We start from the raw sequence: 15,869 nt of genomic DNA on the forward strand, positions 1-15,869 counted from the left end.
AGGCCAGTTTTAACTGTGTACCCAAAGAACAAGTCACACAAAATTTTAATCTTCTTTCTCCAACTACAACATAAAAGAATCAGATAAAGAACTGGACTCACATGTTGCCTGTTTTTATTACTGTCACATAATGCATTGACCCATCTTCGTATTTCTTTTTTAGTTCGATTTCTTTCTCTCTCATCTTTGCAGTTACAAAGCCAGGTCTCAGAAAGATGGTGAGAATATTAGGCTATAAAAGAATCCAACAGAACAATCACGTAGATGGAAGTGCCTTTAGTTCTCCTTGATATTGCCATTAATACAGTTTTCAGTGGTCTCTTGTGGGAAAGAAATTTTCTTACACTAACATTGTATTTCTTAGTCACTTAGTACCAGATATTACGCCAAGCTCTGCATGATTAGCGTAGTTCCTGTTTTATAATACCTCTGCACTCTAAATATCAGTTACTTAAAATACTTGTTTAAATTATTTTTACAAAAAGCAGAGGATTCAGTTCTCCACTTCTCAAATGCCTGGCATGCACTCATTTTTTACCTCCTCCAGCCAGCAAGAATGGGGTTCTGCTTGAACCTCCCTGCTTTCTGAGGAAACAGCCAAAATCAACCCCTTGCCTCTGCATATTTGATCATGGTAACATTTCTACATGGGCAGAATGCCAGTTTTTCCTGAGAAAATTTCCATCTAACTGTATTAGGCAGCAGTTATATTACTGGGATGGTGGTATCACGGTGCTACTCTGCAGAAGGCTCAAGTTCAAAGCTCAGTTACTTGTCAAACTACTTGTTGGTTGAGTGAAAAAATTGCCAGGACGCATTCCTCTGGCCTATGACATGCAAGATGCCATGCTCAAAAGATGACTATAATAGCCATTTCTTGCCTTAAAATACAGGAATCTACCTGAGACTTATGACACAAACTGATGTCAAACTGACAGTCACAAACAGACATGACTGATCCAGAAAGAGAACCACTCCCATATTCTAAGTTGAATATGTTTCATACCCATAGATTGTAATTTAAGAGTGTTCCAGTCGATGTCATGGTCTGAAAGCCAAAGCCAACTTGGAAATCCTTGGGAAATGGGAAACCTGCCGCACTCAGGCTCAGTGTTCCCTTCTTGGAGAAAGCGGCAGATCTGACGAGCTGGAAGAGAGATAATAATGCTTTCAGCAATTCTTTTAATCAGAAGAAAAGGCAACATGGGACAACAGCTGCCCTACTCAACATAACTGTGCCTGACTCCAGTCAAAACCAAGCACAAGGCAAACTGCAAGTAAAAAGTGTTTTAGTACAGAACAGACCAACTGAGTTGGTTTCTCCAGCATTAACTATGATCTGAGAAACTCTATAAAGGGAGATGAGGCTTGCTGAGTATAATGAGCTGTTCATCTCCAGCTACTGTTTGCATTGACATGATGGCTTTGAAAGTTTTCACATTTGGAGACACAAAAGTGAGCAGCTGGAGGAATGGTTCGTAAGTACTGAGTGTGTGCAGATGAGCTACATAACCGAAACTGTATGAGTCATAGGACAGAATATACCTGGGTCTTTGTGAACAAAACACGTTTTAATACATGAGAAGTTATACAGAGAGAGAATGAAGGTCAGATCCTCTGCATAGGAAAATGGCCTGCAAAGAAATTGCTCTGTGAAAGGTTTAGATGCCACAAAAGGAAAGCAAATGAGCACAAACTTTCAGTGCAATGCCACAGTAAAAAGGGCACAGGGGATCATGCACCATGTAAGTAGCAGTAAGTAGAAGCAGAAGGTAGATTTCATCTCTCCATGCAGCAGTGCTTAAGCCAACACTGAAACATCACATTGACCCATTTTAAAAAGAATGTGACAAAACTCAAGGGTGCACAGAAAATAATTATAAAACAATCAGATGAGTGGAGCAACAGCCTTACAATGCGAGACTTCGGTGGAAGTAGAGTCTACTTAGCTCTTTCAAGAGAAAAGGTGGAGAGGTCATTTGATTAGGAAGCATAAGCACCTTGGTGAGAAGATCCTGAGTAGTATTAAGTAAGTATTCTGGCCTAATCAATAACAGCAACTGGAAGCCAACAAGTTTACATGGTAAATATGAATCCTCAATTGTACACAGTATTAATTAAGAGGGTGGACTATGTGCTGGAGCAAGCTACCACAGTAGGGCTGGAGTCTCCTTTCTTCCGTATCTTCATAGCAAGCCCAGGTTGTTTTATTATCATCACATGTTAACCAAATATAATTTTTGGCCTAAGTAAAACATAATGGTCCAGGATTTATAGACAAACCAGACTCTGTGAACTCCAACAGAAGTTTTTAAGGAACGTCATTAGTTACCTTCCAGTCATCTGAACATTTCTTGCTGACACCAACAGTCTCGTCAAAAACAACAGATGCAGTGTTAGGGTTTTTCACATTCTTCATGCAGCCACGGAATGGAGGTGTGGATATGTTAAAGCTGGTTTCAGGGAGTGGAAGGAAAAAGAGTTCAGTAGCCTGGTATTTCAAACCACACACCAGTATAGTAGCCTGTAAATGCTGACAATATAAGAAATAGAAAAACAGAACACAAGCAATCTTTCTTGCACGCACATACTTCATGCTGATCAAACCCAATCTTTAGGAAACACTTCAACAAATGCCCCACAATTAGCTAAAAATCACAGGTTATGATTATATATTATACACTGGTTATTTTCATATCACATAAGATACCTGATACAGAGTATGAAAGAAATAGCCTAAGGAAAGAGTTTAGATGGAGTATCCATACAAAAGCTGTGCATTACAGTCTTTCTATAGTTACTCACCGTTCCCGTAGAGAAGGTGGAATTCCGCCCAGATAGTACTTAGTGAAAAGGAAGACATTTATGTTCGCTTTAATATCAGGACTGACATGAACAGTATTCTTACTTCGGGCAAGCACCAAATGAATCTGAAATAGGGGAATAGTGAGACAACACTCAGCAGAAACAAAAATCATTTAGTGGATTAAAAGTACTCCCACAGAGCAGGACACAATGTTTCCCCCCACCCCACCCCTCTTGTTTACTAGTGCCTTAAATCCAGAATAACTGCAGTAGTTCAAAGGTACTTTGCAAAATTTGAGCATTTAGCCAAAGCAAATGCCTAAGAAAAATGCTCTACTACCCAAATACAGGGTGAGGTTTTATTTTCCTCAGGAAGATTGCCCTAAAAATACACCTCACCTAACATTCAGACATTGCCTTCTATTGGCAGTTGAAGAATCAGGATCTGCTGCCTGATACAAAGACTAGGTCAGTCAGCTGGCTGGAGGTAACTTGACCCAGTATGGCATAAAGTCTCCCTCCAGCAGACCCTGTGACCCACACTCTTTAGTTAGAGATGTAGTAAGGGGAAAAGTGAGAATGAATCAACATGGCAATGGTTTTAACAATGTCTTTACGATTTCACTCTAGTAGCACCACAAAACAGCCAGGCTGAAGTTAAATAGACAAGCAACAACAAAAAGACTACAAAAAAGTAATCTCTGTAAAGATCAGCCCGGCCTGAAGAAATAAACTCTTAGGTGGTGAAAACACTAATCTAAGTATTAAAATAATGTTAATAATTGCAATGTACGCAATGCTCTCTAAATAAAGCAATGCTCTGTCACAGAGTTTTTTTCTTTGGTGGTTTTTCTGTTAAAACTGAACTTATTCACAAGAAAGCGTGACAGCAGAAAGATTAATTTTCACATACCCAAACTAATCCCCAGCAGCATGATCCCCTCAACACCAAAGGAAAACTTTACAACTAAACTTTACAACAAGATGTTTAGTTTCAGCTGATGTGTATTTTTACAAATAATGATCACTTGATAGTTTAAAATTACATACTTGTTTATATGTTCCATCATTTACTGTTGCATTGGTTTCTATTTCTTTTGGAGGCTCAGAGTCAACTTTGTATCTAAAAACTGTATGACCATCTTTAATGAGCACACTGATGAACTGATCCTGCAGTAAGAAAAAAAACGCCACCACAGTTAAACTGCCAACATTTCACATATACTTCACTGTCATGTGAATCATTTTAATGAAATGATCTAGTTGTTTCAATAAAGCTTTTGGGGGAAAAGATAACACAAAGCAGACTAAAACTTATAATAATCAACCATAATTACTTTAAACTGCTATAAACAGATCTGGCACCAGCTCCAGATGTACTCTCCAAATCTCTAGAGGACTTTTTGTCATTTCAAGATGTCTACTGACTTTTTACAGCATTGAGAAATTATCCAGAACATGTCACAGTGATTGCAAACATGCCTGTAATATTATTAGCTAAGTAGTATCACTGCTGTTTTGAGCACCTTTACAGGTATAAGTCACCATGTCACTTTCTAAATTCTTCCTTACTCTGTTACCACCCATATGTAGATTTGGGAAAAGTGCACTTCCACTTTTGGAGGATTTCAGTATTTCAAAATTGGTTTGATTCAAATTACATTCTCCCTGCCCACCCCCAGTTCTGAATTCTCTGCATGGCCTAATGGAGGAGCTACTTGGAATGATTTTTTTTCTCAGCCTGGACAAAGTGAGTATTCATATTCTATGATTACAGAATCATAGAATATCTCAAGTTGGAAGAGACCCATAAAGATCATCGAGTCCAACTCCCTGCTCCTCACAGGACTACCTAAAACTAAACCATACGACATTAAACATACAGCAGAATCTACTAATCTGCCACACAGACAAAAATAACACTTTTAAGAAATTTCGTTACAGTTATTACTAAATCTAGCAGGTTCTCAAGTAAGCAAATTTTTAAAAAATGTTCTTGGACCACAAAACAGACAGAAGCATTCCACAAATTACCCCATTTGCTGCAAAAAACACGATGCCTTCATCTGCAGTGGTCTCAATTGTCTGCTCGTAGCGTACTCGGCTGTGGGTATTTGATTCCTTCAATGTGACACTGGCATAACCAGTGCCTTCAAAATAGCTTTGGTCAGTCTCTTCTTTATACCTATAATAATTCAGTGTCACAGATGTGAATATATAACAGCAAAAATTATTAAGATGTGAACTTACTGTCCTTATAATTTTTAAAAAGCTTACGTTAAAGCATTTGGTACAGGGCCACTAATAGGGCCAAATTCTGATCTAACCCAAGTAAAGAGAAAACCTTCCACTGCTTCTGTTGGATTCGCATATGGTCTTTAGAGAGGAAATGATTAGTGACTGACTTCTTTGCACTTAATGTAATATTTACTTTATAAAGGGGCTGAATACATTAATCCATGAATTGTGTCTAAGTATTATAACATTTAAATTGTTGGCCAGTGGACTGAGATTGCCATAGATGGGAATCATGCCAACGTTGGGGATTTCCTCTAAGAAATGTAGTGATGACCAAGAGTTAAACAAAAAATCACCAGTTTAGCCACAGTGGTTATTCTTCTGGATGTGAAAAGACAAGAATTTATAATGATAAAATCACAGAACTGTGAAACACTTCTGTGTTTATATCATACCTTCTGCAGGGTTGCACTTCAGTGGTATTGAGATTAAATGTCCTCTTGAAGTTGTAAAGGCTGATAATATGCTCATTTAGGCTGTCTAATTCAATGCAGCCTTCATAATGAGGATAGTCTAGCTTACCTGGAGGCTACAAAATAGTGTCATCAAAAATATTCCATCAATTGACAAAATTTTACATTGACATGTAACTTCTAAGACTTACTTCAAATAGAATATGACATTCTAAATATCATAAAATTATTGTATCTTTGTATATAATACCCAAGCCATCTGATACCACCCCAGGAGTACTGCAGCACAATTTAAAGCAGAGTCATATGGATGGATTGGGAATAGTACTTAGCAGGACTGGAAAGGTTTCATGCTGTCCTTGGCAGATGAAATACCACCATGCTCCCTTCTTTGAGTTCTAGCATACTACAAGCCAGGCAGCTTCTGTAGGAAGGAGCATCTCCTTGCATCCCACCTATTCCTACTGACACGGACAAACTTCTACACAGCCTTTGAAAGACTGCCAGTTCCAATCTTTACTTGTAAGAACAACAGAATGATTAACACAGAAATCTCTTTAAAAGACCAAGCAACTCTTTGTACCCTAAAATCTGGTGGGTATCCTCCAACATAAAAGACAACGGTGCTGGGATCAAGATTTAGCAGAGTATCGCTGCCTCCACTGCTTGCATTCAAAGGTTGTTCATACTGTGGAGAAGCTGATGTTGCTCCTTTGATGTAATTCAGCTTTACATACTGGTAAATCCTAAAACCAAAACAGACAGGCAAAATATCACATCACACTAATAAAAGATGTTCTTAACAGGTTTTGGAAAAGACTGTTGTGCACTGTGGATCTTATACCTTTCAAACTTAACTTGATCCATAATGGCATCCTCAGTTTCGCTTTGAGTCACAAACGGCTGCACATCTATTTCTACATCACCATCTCCCAGGTTATAGACACAAGTGAGGTGACCATCTTTCACAGCCATACCAATATAGTCCTTGGAGGCCTAAGAATAGCAAAGCAAATAATCATTAATAAATGATTAATGTTAATGAAGGTAAAATACAGCAGCACTTCCTCAGAGACATCATCATACTGTGCATGAGTCATAAGAAATCCACCCACCTATATGATGAAGATTGTTATTAAGTTTATCTTCTGGGAAGAAAACACTGTAATCTTACATGTTGCACTCATCCAATGAATAATGCGTTGCACTGATTCAGTGCATATAGTTATAAATTTATTGAAGAGTCATGTGTGGCTTTTTATTTTTATAACAATAGTAGCTAAAATAATTTTCACATTTGTAACATCTCCTGGCTAAAGCCATGAAAACATGACACCTTTACTAAAAATTAGTTTCTGCACAATAAAAAAGATGTTTTGAATAACACTCAAAGACAATGGTTCCTACTGAGGTGACTGGAAGCATTTTCCCAAAACAACTCACATTGTATTTCTCCAACATACCACATTTCACAAGTAACAATTAAAACGGTGTCAACAGTACCCTGGACAGATATTCAGGGGATAAAAAGGTGAAATCCAGTGTAGAACAACTACCTTTAAACAGATTTCTGTGTATGCACAAGACTCACCACAGATACAGCTGCTGTCAGATAACAGGACTTAAAGACACATAGTTACGAACTGCACACAGGAAATTTTTTAAATCTTTGATGGTGCTTGAGCAAGCCTGAATGCACAAGCAGGTCTGTACTATTCTGCATATTCAGAAGAGAAAGAAATTAAGAGCTGAGGGGCTGAATTTTAAAACCAAAATGATCATTTTTTTTAACCAACGGAGAAACTCACAGTGACTTATATCGTGAAAAGAGTCAAAGCTCTGAGGCAGGAGTTGGGCTGAGTTTGCGCTGACTACTGCAAAACCTGACACTTCTAACAAGACTGTATGATGGTATCCATGACTGAGAAGTAACTTCCAAAGGAACAAAACAGCAAAGGATCAAGGGGCAAAGCAGTCAGTCACCCAATAAGTTACTCTGCCAGTGAAGGAATGAATTATTCTTCACAAAACACTTCTGCCATCCCATAATGGCAATTATAAAGAAATGGGCCAACAGTAGCTATGAATTTCAGTCAAAATAAACAATTTCCCATCCATTTCTCAAAGTGCATTGTCTGCTCTAAAAATCAGATTAAATCTCAAAATATACCTACATCTTTATTACCCAGGTATAGTACAAATTTATTTGATGCCCTCTGGGGGATGTCTAATCTTGTCTGAGGTCTTTGGAGAAAGAAAGAAAGTGAAGTATAGCCTTTCAGATCTTCAAGGTTGCTTGGAGGTCGAACCTCTACACCAGAGCTGCCATTGAACCTCATAGGAATAGCAACCTGTTAAGAACAACAAAACTCAGTACGTTGTAATTACCTATTGTTACTATTTCTACTTATTTCACTGCTGTGTTTAATTGCAAAGTAATCTATTACATATCCTAGTCCTGTTACAGCCATCAATTACTACAGATTTGGAGTCTGATCCTACCAAACAATATAATTAGGAAACAGACTGGATAATAGAGTATTCTGTATTATCAACACTTACCCCTTAACACAGACTTTTTTTTTACTCCAGACATCAATTAATCAACTCTTACCACGCCTCTGACAAATAACTGTTACCTTCACTGCACAGACAGGGAAGGACATGCCCTGCAGCTCTAAAGAGCAAGCCTATGAATTATTTCAATGTCTACATACATATCCTGATGCTTCACTTAGCTGGACTTGACTGTCTGTTGGAAAGGACAATGTACCACTGATATTAATAAAGACATGTCCTATTACAGCTATTTACACCGTGGTCACAGATTCCTCTTATTCACTCTAACTACAGGTTATTTGTGATGACCACAGGGATGCTTCTTTGGGACCTGAGACCACACTATCCATTGAGCAACTATAGCAGTTGCTTAAATGGAGAAAGGGCAGTCCAATAAAAAGATGCTAACAGTTGACTCCTCACGTCGTGGGGCAGCTGGAGATGAGAACACGAGGCTACACAACTTTTTTGGAAGTGCCAGTGTTCCACTGGCCATGCGTGGGTGGAGAGCCCTGCCTCTAAGCTGCAGAGCCAACTCTACCACTGCTGCCAAAGCCAGCACAATGTAGCTTGGAAGGAAAGAGGCTATTGTACAAATAAGTATTACAGAGATGACCTGGGAAAAAAACTCTACAGGAGGAGGATGGAGCAGGATGTTACTGCATCCACTCATTTTTATGTATGAATTATTATGCTTACCACCACCACAGTTACTTTAAGTGCTGGGTGGTACTGTTGAATTAAATTTATGTCTGGTCTTTCACATACATTTTAACAAAATGATTTAGACAGAGGAAGAAGAACAAAAATCCTGCTGTGTACAAACCACTGAGGTCAAGCATAACTGCAATGTTCAGGACAGACCTTATTAGCAGCATCCCTTGCCTGCTGAATCAGCTCTCTTATGCGATTTACATTCTCAGAGATGTTGCTTATTGGCATCAGCTGTTGGTTGATACTCTCAATCTTGCTGAACAGATCTGGAAGTTTGTTTGTCAATTTTTTTACTGCAATGAAAGAAAAAACTTGATGATAGAAAGGAGGAGGACAACAGATGCAAAAATATGATATGACTACACAATAGCAGTGAGAAGGGTAATGACAGACCTGTTTTCATTAGTGCTACAATATTAGGAAGCCCTCACTGAAACTAGCAGTTTATACAGAGGTTATTGTACTCCTGGAACTTGTAGCCAAAGGTATTTGCAGAAGCAGACAGAATCAGCACTTCCAAAAACATACTAGATAAATTCAGGTCCAGAAAAAATTATTAAATAGGACAGACAGGGATGTGCTCTCCAACATTATTATCCAGTGACTGTGGATGCTAGGGGGGGATGAGGATAATGGACAGCAGACAGGGGACAGGCTTATGTGCATTCCCAGAGTAGCATCTCCTGCTGCCACTACTGGAGAGTGAATACTGGAGTAGGCAGACTGCTGGCATGACCAAGTAGGGCATGTCTTATATTCTTGTGTCAGGGTTGCTTCAGTAGTGAGCCTTACAGTATCTGGACAGGTTTATTTCAGGAGAAAGGGGATACTATGAAAATTTCAATTTTCATTAAAACAGGAAACAATTTTTCATCTCCTGTGACTGCAAAAAACCCCCCAACCAAACCTGAAAGTATTAGCAGACTGTAACCCTATGATGCAAAAGGCAAATAAAAAGAAATCCAGACCTATTGTTTTTTCTAAATATGACTTCTAAGCCAGTCTTGTAACTGTAGGGACAACTTGCGACTCTGCAATAACATGCAGGGCTAGCTCTTGTATTTATCTTATTTAAAATGTTTTATCTCACTTCAGTTTATCAAATGAAGTTTCTGAAACAATGAAAGAAGATGCTGTTTGGGATTGTGACTGTCTCCTATTTTGTATTCAACACAGGCTCTATGTAATCTATTTCACTTAATTTCAGCTGACAGACATCTAGCCCAAGCTAATTGTCTAGGACCCTTCTCTCGTCAGTGGAGTAGAAAATCACAGAATCACAGTGGCTGAGGTTGGAAGGGACCTCTGGAGGTCATCTTGTCCAACCCCTGTGCTCAAGCATGGCCATCTGGAGTCAGTTGTCCAGAATTGTGGCTAGTCAGCTTTTGAGTATCTCCAAGGATGGCGACTCCACAACCTCTCTGGGCAATCTGTGCCAGTGCTTGGTCACCCTCAGTAAAAAAGTGTTTCCTGATGTTCAGAAGGAATCTCCTGTGTTTCAGCCTCTGCTGCAAGGGCATGTTGCTGACTCACGTTCAACTCGGTGCCCACCAGGACCCCCAGGTCCTTCTCCGCAAAGCTGTTTTCCAGCTTGGCCGCCCGCAGCATATACTGGTGCCTGGGTTTTTTTCCCCTCAGGTGCAGGACTTTTCCTTGTTGAACTTCATGAGGTTCCTGTCAGTTGATTTCTGCAGCCTGCTGAGGTCCCTCCGGATGGCTGCATGACCCTCTCCTAGTTTTGCGTCCTCAGCAAACTTGTTGAGGGTGCAGTCTGCCCTATCATTCAGATCTTTAAGAAAATGTTAAACAGGATTGGACCCTGGAGAACCCTGCTAGTCACTGGCCTCCGAGTCTTTAGAGACCAGTCCTGGTATCAGCTTTTAACATGTACCACACGATGGCCTGAATCACCTTCTGCAGTACCTGTCCCTTTCTGCTGTCAATAAAGGAAGCTCAGAATACTAGCTTAGGCTAGGGGACTAACTTTTGGATGACTAAAACTTCTGCTGCAAAACTGACCATGTCCACTAACAGTGACTTGGTAGGTCTCAGATAGCACATGCAATACCTGAATTGTTTGCCTCTATCAGTGCTTTACTGAAGCCAGCACTCTGTGTGCTTCCGTAGGTACTCTTCATTTTTTCCACATCTACTTGAATTGGGAGCAGTTCATCCAATACATTAGTTGTGACATCCTCAGCACTTTTTACCATGGTCTTTGCACTGGTGATAATGCTGTCGATATCATCTGAAATATACACAAATGCATGTGCAGATTCTTATAGTAATAGATGAAAGAGGCAAAATAGAAATCAGTAAGTAACTGACCTCTGTTTATCCCATTGAGATTATTTTGAAGAGTGACAAGATCAATTTGCAGTGTATTCTTCTTTCCATCAGCGACACCAAGTCTTTGTTTTATGTCTTCAAGGGTTGGACCAATAGCTGCAAAACAGTGAATGCCCTGTATGAATTTTAAAGAGAAATATCACCTCTCTGTTGGACAGGTAGTGCGGCAGCACCAGTCTGCACTCTTGCACAGCTCGTGTTGCCACTGAGCGCTTGTCCTGGTTTAACCAGGATAGGGTTAAGTTTCCCCAGCAGTGGGGGGGAGCTGTAGCCGGGTTATTCAGATACCATGGACGTCACATCCTGGCAGGTCACATTTTCCTGGCGCGGAGCGCGGTGCACTCGTGGTTTTGTACATCGTGCTTCAAACTGCTGTATTTGGTAGCTATTTTGCTCTGTTCATTGCTATCACTATTACTGTTATTGTTATTGTTGTTGTTGGTTGTGTTGCTATTGCATTGTTGTATTAAACCTTTCCTTATTTCAGTCTTGGGGCTTTGTATTTCACTCCCTTTGTGGGGGAGGGGTAGCGGCCGCGTGGTCTCAGACCCCGGCGGGGGCTAAACCACCACAGCGCTGAATGAGTATTTGCACTGCAAAACAAGCACAAGGCTAAGGATTTGCTGGACAGGAGTATTGCAAAGGTATACAGCATAGCAGAGGTATGAAATCCACTTTCTCGCCTTTTTGCCATTGGAAATAACCATCCCAAGATGTCCCATTGTAATGGAACTAGTCTCTTCTGGTTAAATATGTGCTGCAGAGCGTTGCTGAACTGTGAAAATTCATTGTTCAATGAAAGCTTGTCATGCTGTGCCAACATTTCTACCATCACTTTCTTTCTTGGTACCTTGCAATGTCCTTTCAGTTTCCTGTGCTTGATTCAACAGTGTACTGCTCTCGGTTTTTAACTTTGCAGCTTTTCCCGATAGGTCGTCTCTCTTCACAGTCTGGTAATAGAAGCACAGTACTGTAAGACTGCTTTAATGAATATACTAAAATTTAAAGAGTAAAAGAGATGGCCCAATCCAGTTTAAAAAAAACCAACTATACAAGGGCAGAGATTTTGTGTGAAGAACACCACCTTAAATAACAATGATCAAGATTAATTTAAGCATAATACAACCTTGGTCTTTAGCAAACTTCTGATAGATTTTGGGGCATTCAGAAGAAATTACTAGCACACAGTTGTTAGATATTATTCCTCTGCTGAAGAGTTCAGGGGTATTACTAGTACAAAGTGAAAGAGAATACCTGAAGTCACCTTCAGTGATTACTGGGCTTGCCTTACGCAGATCTCTATTTTGCACTGAAGGGAACAGTTAGCATTCATATGGACAGCCTCCTCAGAAAGGCAGTAACTAGCTTTAGTGCTGAACCAAGACTAATTCATGAACATGCAGAATAGCAGCTCATATAATGGCCACAGACAAATAAGGCATGCCAAGACACACAAGTCTTTTTTTGGTGCCACTTTGATAGTTAAAACAAATCTAGTTGTAACAAGTTTACCACCATTTGGCCATTTATGAGTACTTACCGATAAAGCTGAGTCAGCTGCATTCCCAGCTTTGTTGGCTGCTTCCTCTGCTGCTTTGATGGCATTAATAATATTGTCATAGGCAGTAGAAGCTTCCACAGCACAGCCTACCAACTCGTCCTTCCTGGCACTGTTCTTTATTCTGTGGGAAAAGGGAGAAAAATGCAGCCTTCTGCAAAGCCTGTGGACTTTGACAAGTATTCTGAATCCATCTGAACTCATTATTTTCTAATTAATGCTAATACAGAAAATATTTTTCAGTTAGATCTGTAATTTCATTCTGCAAAAATATCAAATTTAGAGGCAGACCAATACGAAAAGATTCTTCAGAAGATGGGATAAGTTCAGGTGCTTGGAAAAGCACAACTGTGGGCCTCCAAAGCAGTCTTTCAATGATGAAGATTGTGAGAATTCACCAAGGCACAAGGTCAATAAGCCACCTCCATCACAGTCCCCCCAAAACACTTCAGAGTTTAGAGAACTGCAGCTTCCAGATGGTTTCTGGCTGCTCTAGCATCCTACAGGAGCGGCAGATGGAGCAGAAGGTGGAGCAACTACAAAACCTCTTGTGTTTTCCCCAAGAACCAGCGCAGCAGCTCTGGAATCAGAAACAACAGACAAAATATCTTCTACCTACTCCCTGTGAGCTATGCAACTGCCCAGTATCAGCTGCCCCGTATTTGTGAGAACAGTGTCTTCTTAATTGAAAAAAATTGCACTGAAAACTAACAAAAAATTAATGAAAAAGTTTTTTAACCAAGAATTTTCGAGCTGAGTTAGGTATTTTGGATTTTAACTTTTTGAGAGTTTCTAGTTGGTATAATGACAAAATGCAAACAATTTGCACAGGGAAAAAAAAGTATCAGGATTTCACTTTTTTCATTTTGTTCTGATGTACCATAGAAGGCCTCCAACACCTCACTCATAATTCCAAGGTAAAGTACAAGTAATGGAGAGAGAAACACTTGATTCATATCAAGTTTATCATATTTTTGCCTTTCTAGAAGATTCCTTGAAGAATGAGAAAACTATAGGAAGTCTTTTCCTCACTAATGCTGAACAGGTGTGTCTGAAGACTGTCAGGATAGCACTTCTTCCAATTATTTGGCCCAATTCACTGACATCGTAAAAGTGTCCCTGAGTACGAGTACAGGAAATAACACTACAAAAAAGATATTCTGTACATCTTCCTACTCTGTACATGAGGATCTTCTCTTGTTAGTGAGGCGTTAATGAAGTGTTAGTGCAGTAATATAGACCTGTATTATGGGAATCCCCATTTCTGGGGAAAAAAAAACAGGAAAATACAGGAAAACCTGATTTGTGGGGAAAAAAGAAAGAAAAACATCTGTACATCATGAAGAAGCAGAAAAAGACAAAGCAAATTTCTTTTTAACTTTGCAAATGATCATTAAAGCAAGTGAAGTTACAGACTGAGCACTGCAACCATGGATGTTATGTACAAAAAGTCTCATTTACAGGAACGGCAACGTACTCTTCCAGCTGTTTTGCCAAGGCCTGCAAAGACTTGGCATGTTCTTCAGCCCTCACCACCAGTGGTTCTTTGCTTGCTGATAAGGAGCTATTTGTCAGCTTTTCATTCATATCCTTCCTTGCTCCATCCAGCTGAGCAGCCAGGCTTTCATATTCCTACGGGTTTATAAAGATAAAATTTTATTTGTATTCATACATATTTGATTTTGTCCTTGTCTCCTTCAGTGTTACATATACCTTGCACCTGAGGAGACCAAGGGGAAAAACATTCCCTTCCAACTTACTGTGCAGGTTACTGGAAACAACTGCTAGTCACTACATTATGTTTCTAGACCCACTATGTAAAAACTGAGTCAGACCAAAGACCCTTCTAGTCCAGTATCCTGTCTCTAGTGGCTAAAACCAATTGCCCAGAAAGAAATACAAGAACAGCACAATCATTTATGGTATTACTCACAGATATTCTCCCAAATTCAGATATCTGCAGCTGTCTTCCTGAGACACATCGCAAGCTTCAACAAGCTTCTCTTATGGAAACCTGTGCAGGCAGGCTCCTCTTGCACCCAGGATGGGCTGTGAGATCCTTTCCCTTTTTGTGAGGCTCAGATAAGCCTTGTGTCCTAGCCACTGGGCTATGCTACCCATTACAGTGACAGCAAGATATTGGGGTTTTTAACCTTAAGAAGGTTAACTATACCTCTTTGCTTTTTTGCAATAATCCAAGCATACTGTTAGCTTGTGTCAGGGAAGATCGGGCAGAGCTCAGAATATCCAAGATACCATTCTGTTGTACATTTGTCTCCTCAATCCGTTTCTGAAGAAAAGGGTTGAATAACACATGATTGGGTTAAAAATGAGAGGCAGGGAAAACCATATCTACCTAATCTAGTTTGCATCAGGATTTACTAAAGGTACTATGACTGTGTTGATCAGATACCTATATACTGTTTAGGGACTAATGGTATCCTACTGATTAGAAGAGTGAGGAAACTCAGGAGTCTGCAGTAGTATAGCTTACAGCTGGGCAGGAGGCTACAGTAGTTTAGTTATTAGCACTCAAAGCAAAAGCAGTACAGGTCAGCTGAGGTGAACTGTCAGGACAGACCATCTAAGTGTCTGATCTCTTGAACCTGGAAACTTCAAACCTGGAAATTTTAGAAACAGCTCCCTAAATTTTCCTACATTTTCAAAACAGCTCCCTGGTCACTACCCTCATCTTTTCTGTTCTCTCAAAGGCAGAAATAAAATGATTACACTATCCCTTTATCTGGGGATCTTACCAGAAAGGGGGTGTGAAACCTCCTCACTTTATTCTCTTGAAAGCTCTGAGGGTAATGAAGCCCCTTGGTCTGGAGCAACCCCGTGACCATCCACAGCATAGCTCTAGAGTAATGGCACACGACAAACACAGCCAGACAAGTGATGTTGTAAGGATGCATTAGCTCTCTTTAGTTGGGTTTCTAACATTGTAACATGTCAAATCTCTCTCTACCAGAAAAGTGTATGAGGAGATTTACGACTTGTACAGATGCATCCATCTTTTAACACAACTGTGCATACCTATGTGGCACATGTATTGTGCAGTCCATGCACATAAAGAAACAATTAAATATTGAAAGGGACAGTTGAATGTACAAATTCTTTTGTTCAAGCAGTGTTAGCAAACTGGATGGACATGAGTGTGCTAAAACAGTGAT

General features: G+C 39.8%; 1 protein-coding gene across 1 annotated transcript in view; it reads right to left on the reverse strand.

Annotated features, from left to right (window-relative positions):
* LAMA3 (laminin subunit alpha 3) overlaps window positions 1-15,869 on the reverse strand; it is a 119,109-nt gene that overhangs the window by 7,626 nt on the left and 95,614 nt on the right. Inside the window, exons 50-66 of the mRNA XM_074820700.1 lie at window positions 14,870-14,986; window positions 14,174-14,328; window positions 12,679-12,820; window positions 11,989-12,088; window positions 11,118-11,234; window positions 10,858-11,037; window positions 8,940-9,082; window positions 7,691-7,867; window positions 6,361-6,512; window positions 6,100-6,262; window positions 5,499-5,632; window positions 4,840-4,990; window positions 3,856-3,975; window positions 2,806-2,930; window positions 2,333-2,453; window positions 1,007-1,147; window positions 102-232 (exon numbers count right to left, since the gene is read on the reverse strand). Coding sequence (XP_074676801.1) covers window positions 102-232; window positions 1,007-1,147; window positions 2,333-2,453; window positions 2,806-2,930; window positions 3,856-3,975; window positions 4,840-4,990; window positions 5,499-5,632; window positions 6,100-6,262; window positions 6,361-6,512; window positions 7,691-7,867; window positions 8,940-9,082; window positions 10,858-11,037; window positions 11,118-11,234; window positions 11,989-12,088; window positions 12,679-12,820; window positions 14,174-14,328; window positions 14,870-14,986 — 2,369 coding nt within the window. The remainder of the gene's footprint in view (window positions 1-101; window positions 233-1,006; window positions 1,148-2,332; window positions 2,454-2,805; window positions 2,931-3,855; window positions 3,976-4,839; window positions 4,991-5,498; window positions 5,633-6,099; window positions 6,263-6,360; window positions 6,513-7,690; window positions 7,868-8,939; window positions 9,083-10,857; window positions 11,038-11,117; window positions 11,235-11,988; window positions 12,089-12,678; window positions 12,821-14,173; window positions 14,329-14,869; window positions 14,987-15,869) is intronic.

This window comes from Strix aluco, chromosome 1 (genome assembly GCF_031877795.1).
Source record: "Strix aluco isolate bStrAlu1 chromosome 1, bStrAlu1.hap1, whole genome shotgun sequence".
NCBI lineage: Eukaryota > Metazoa > Chordata > Aves > Strigiformes > Strigidae > Strix > Strix aluco.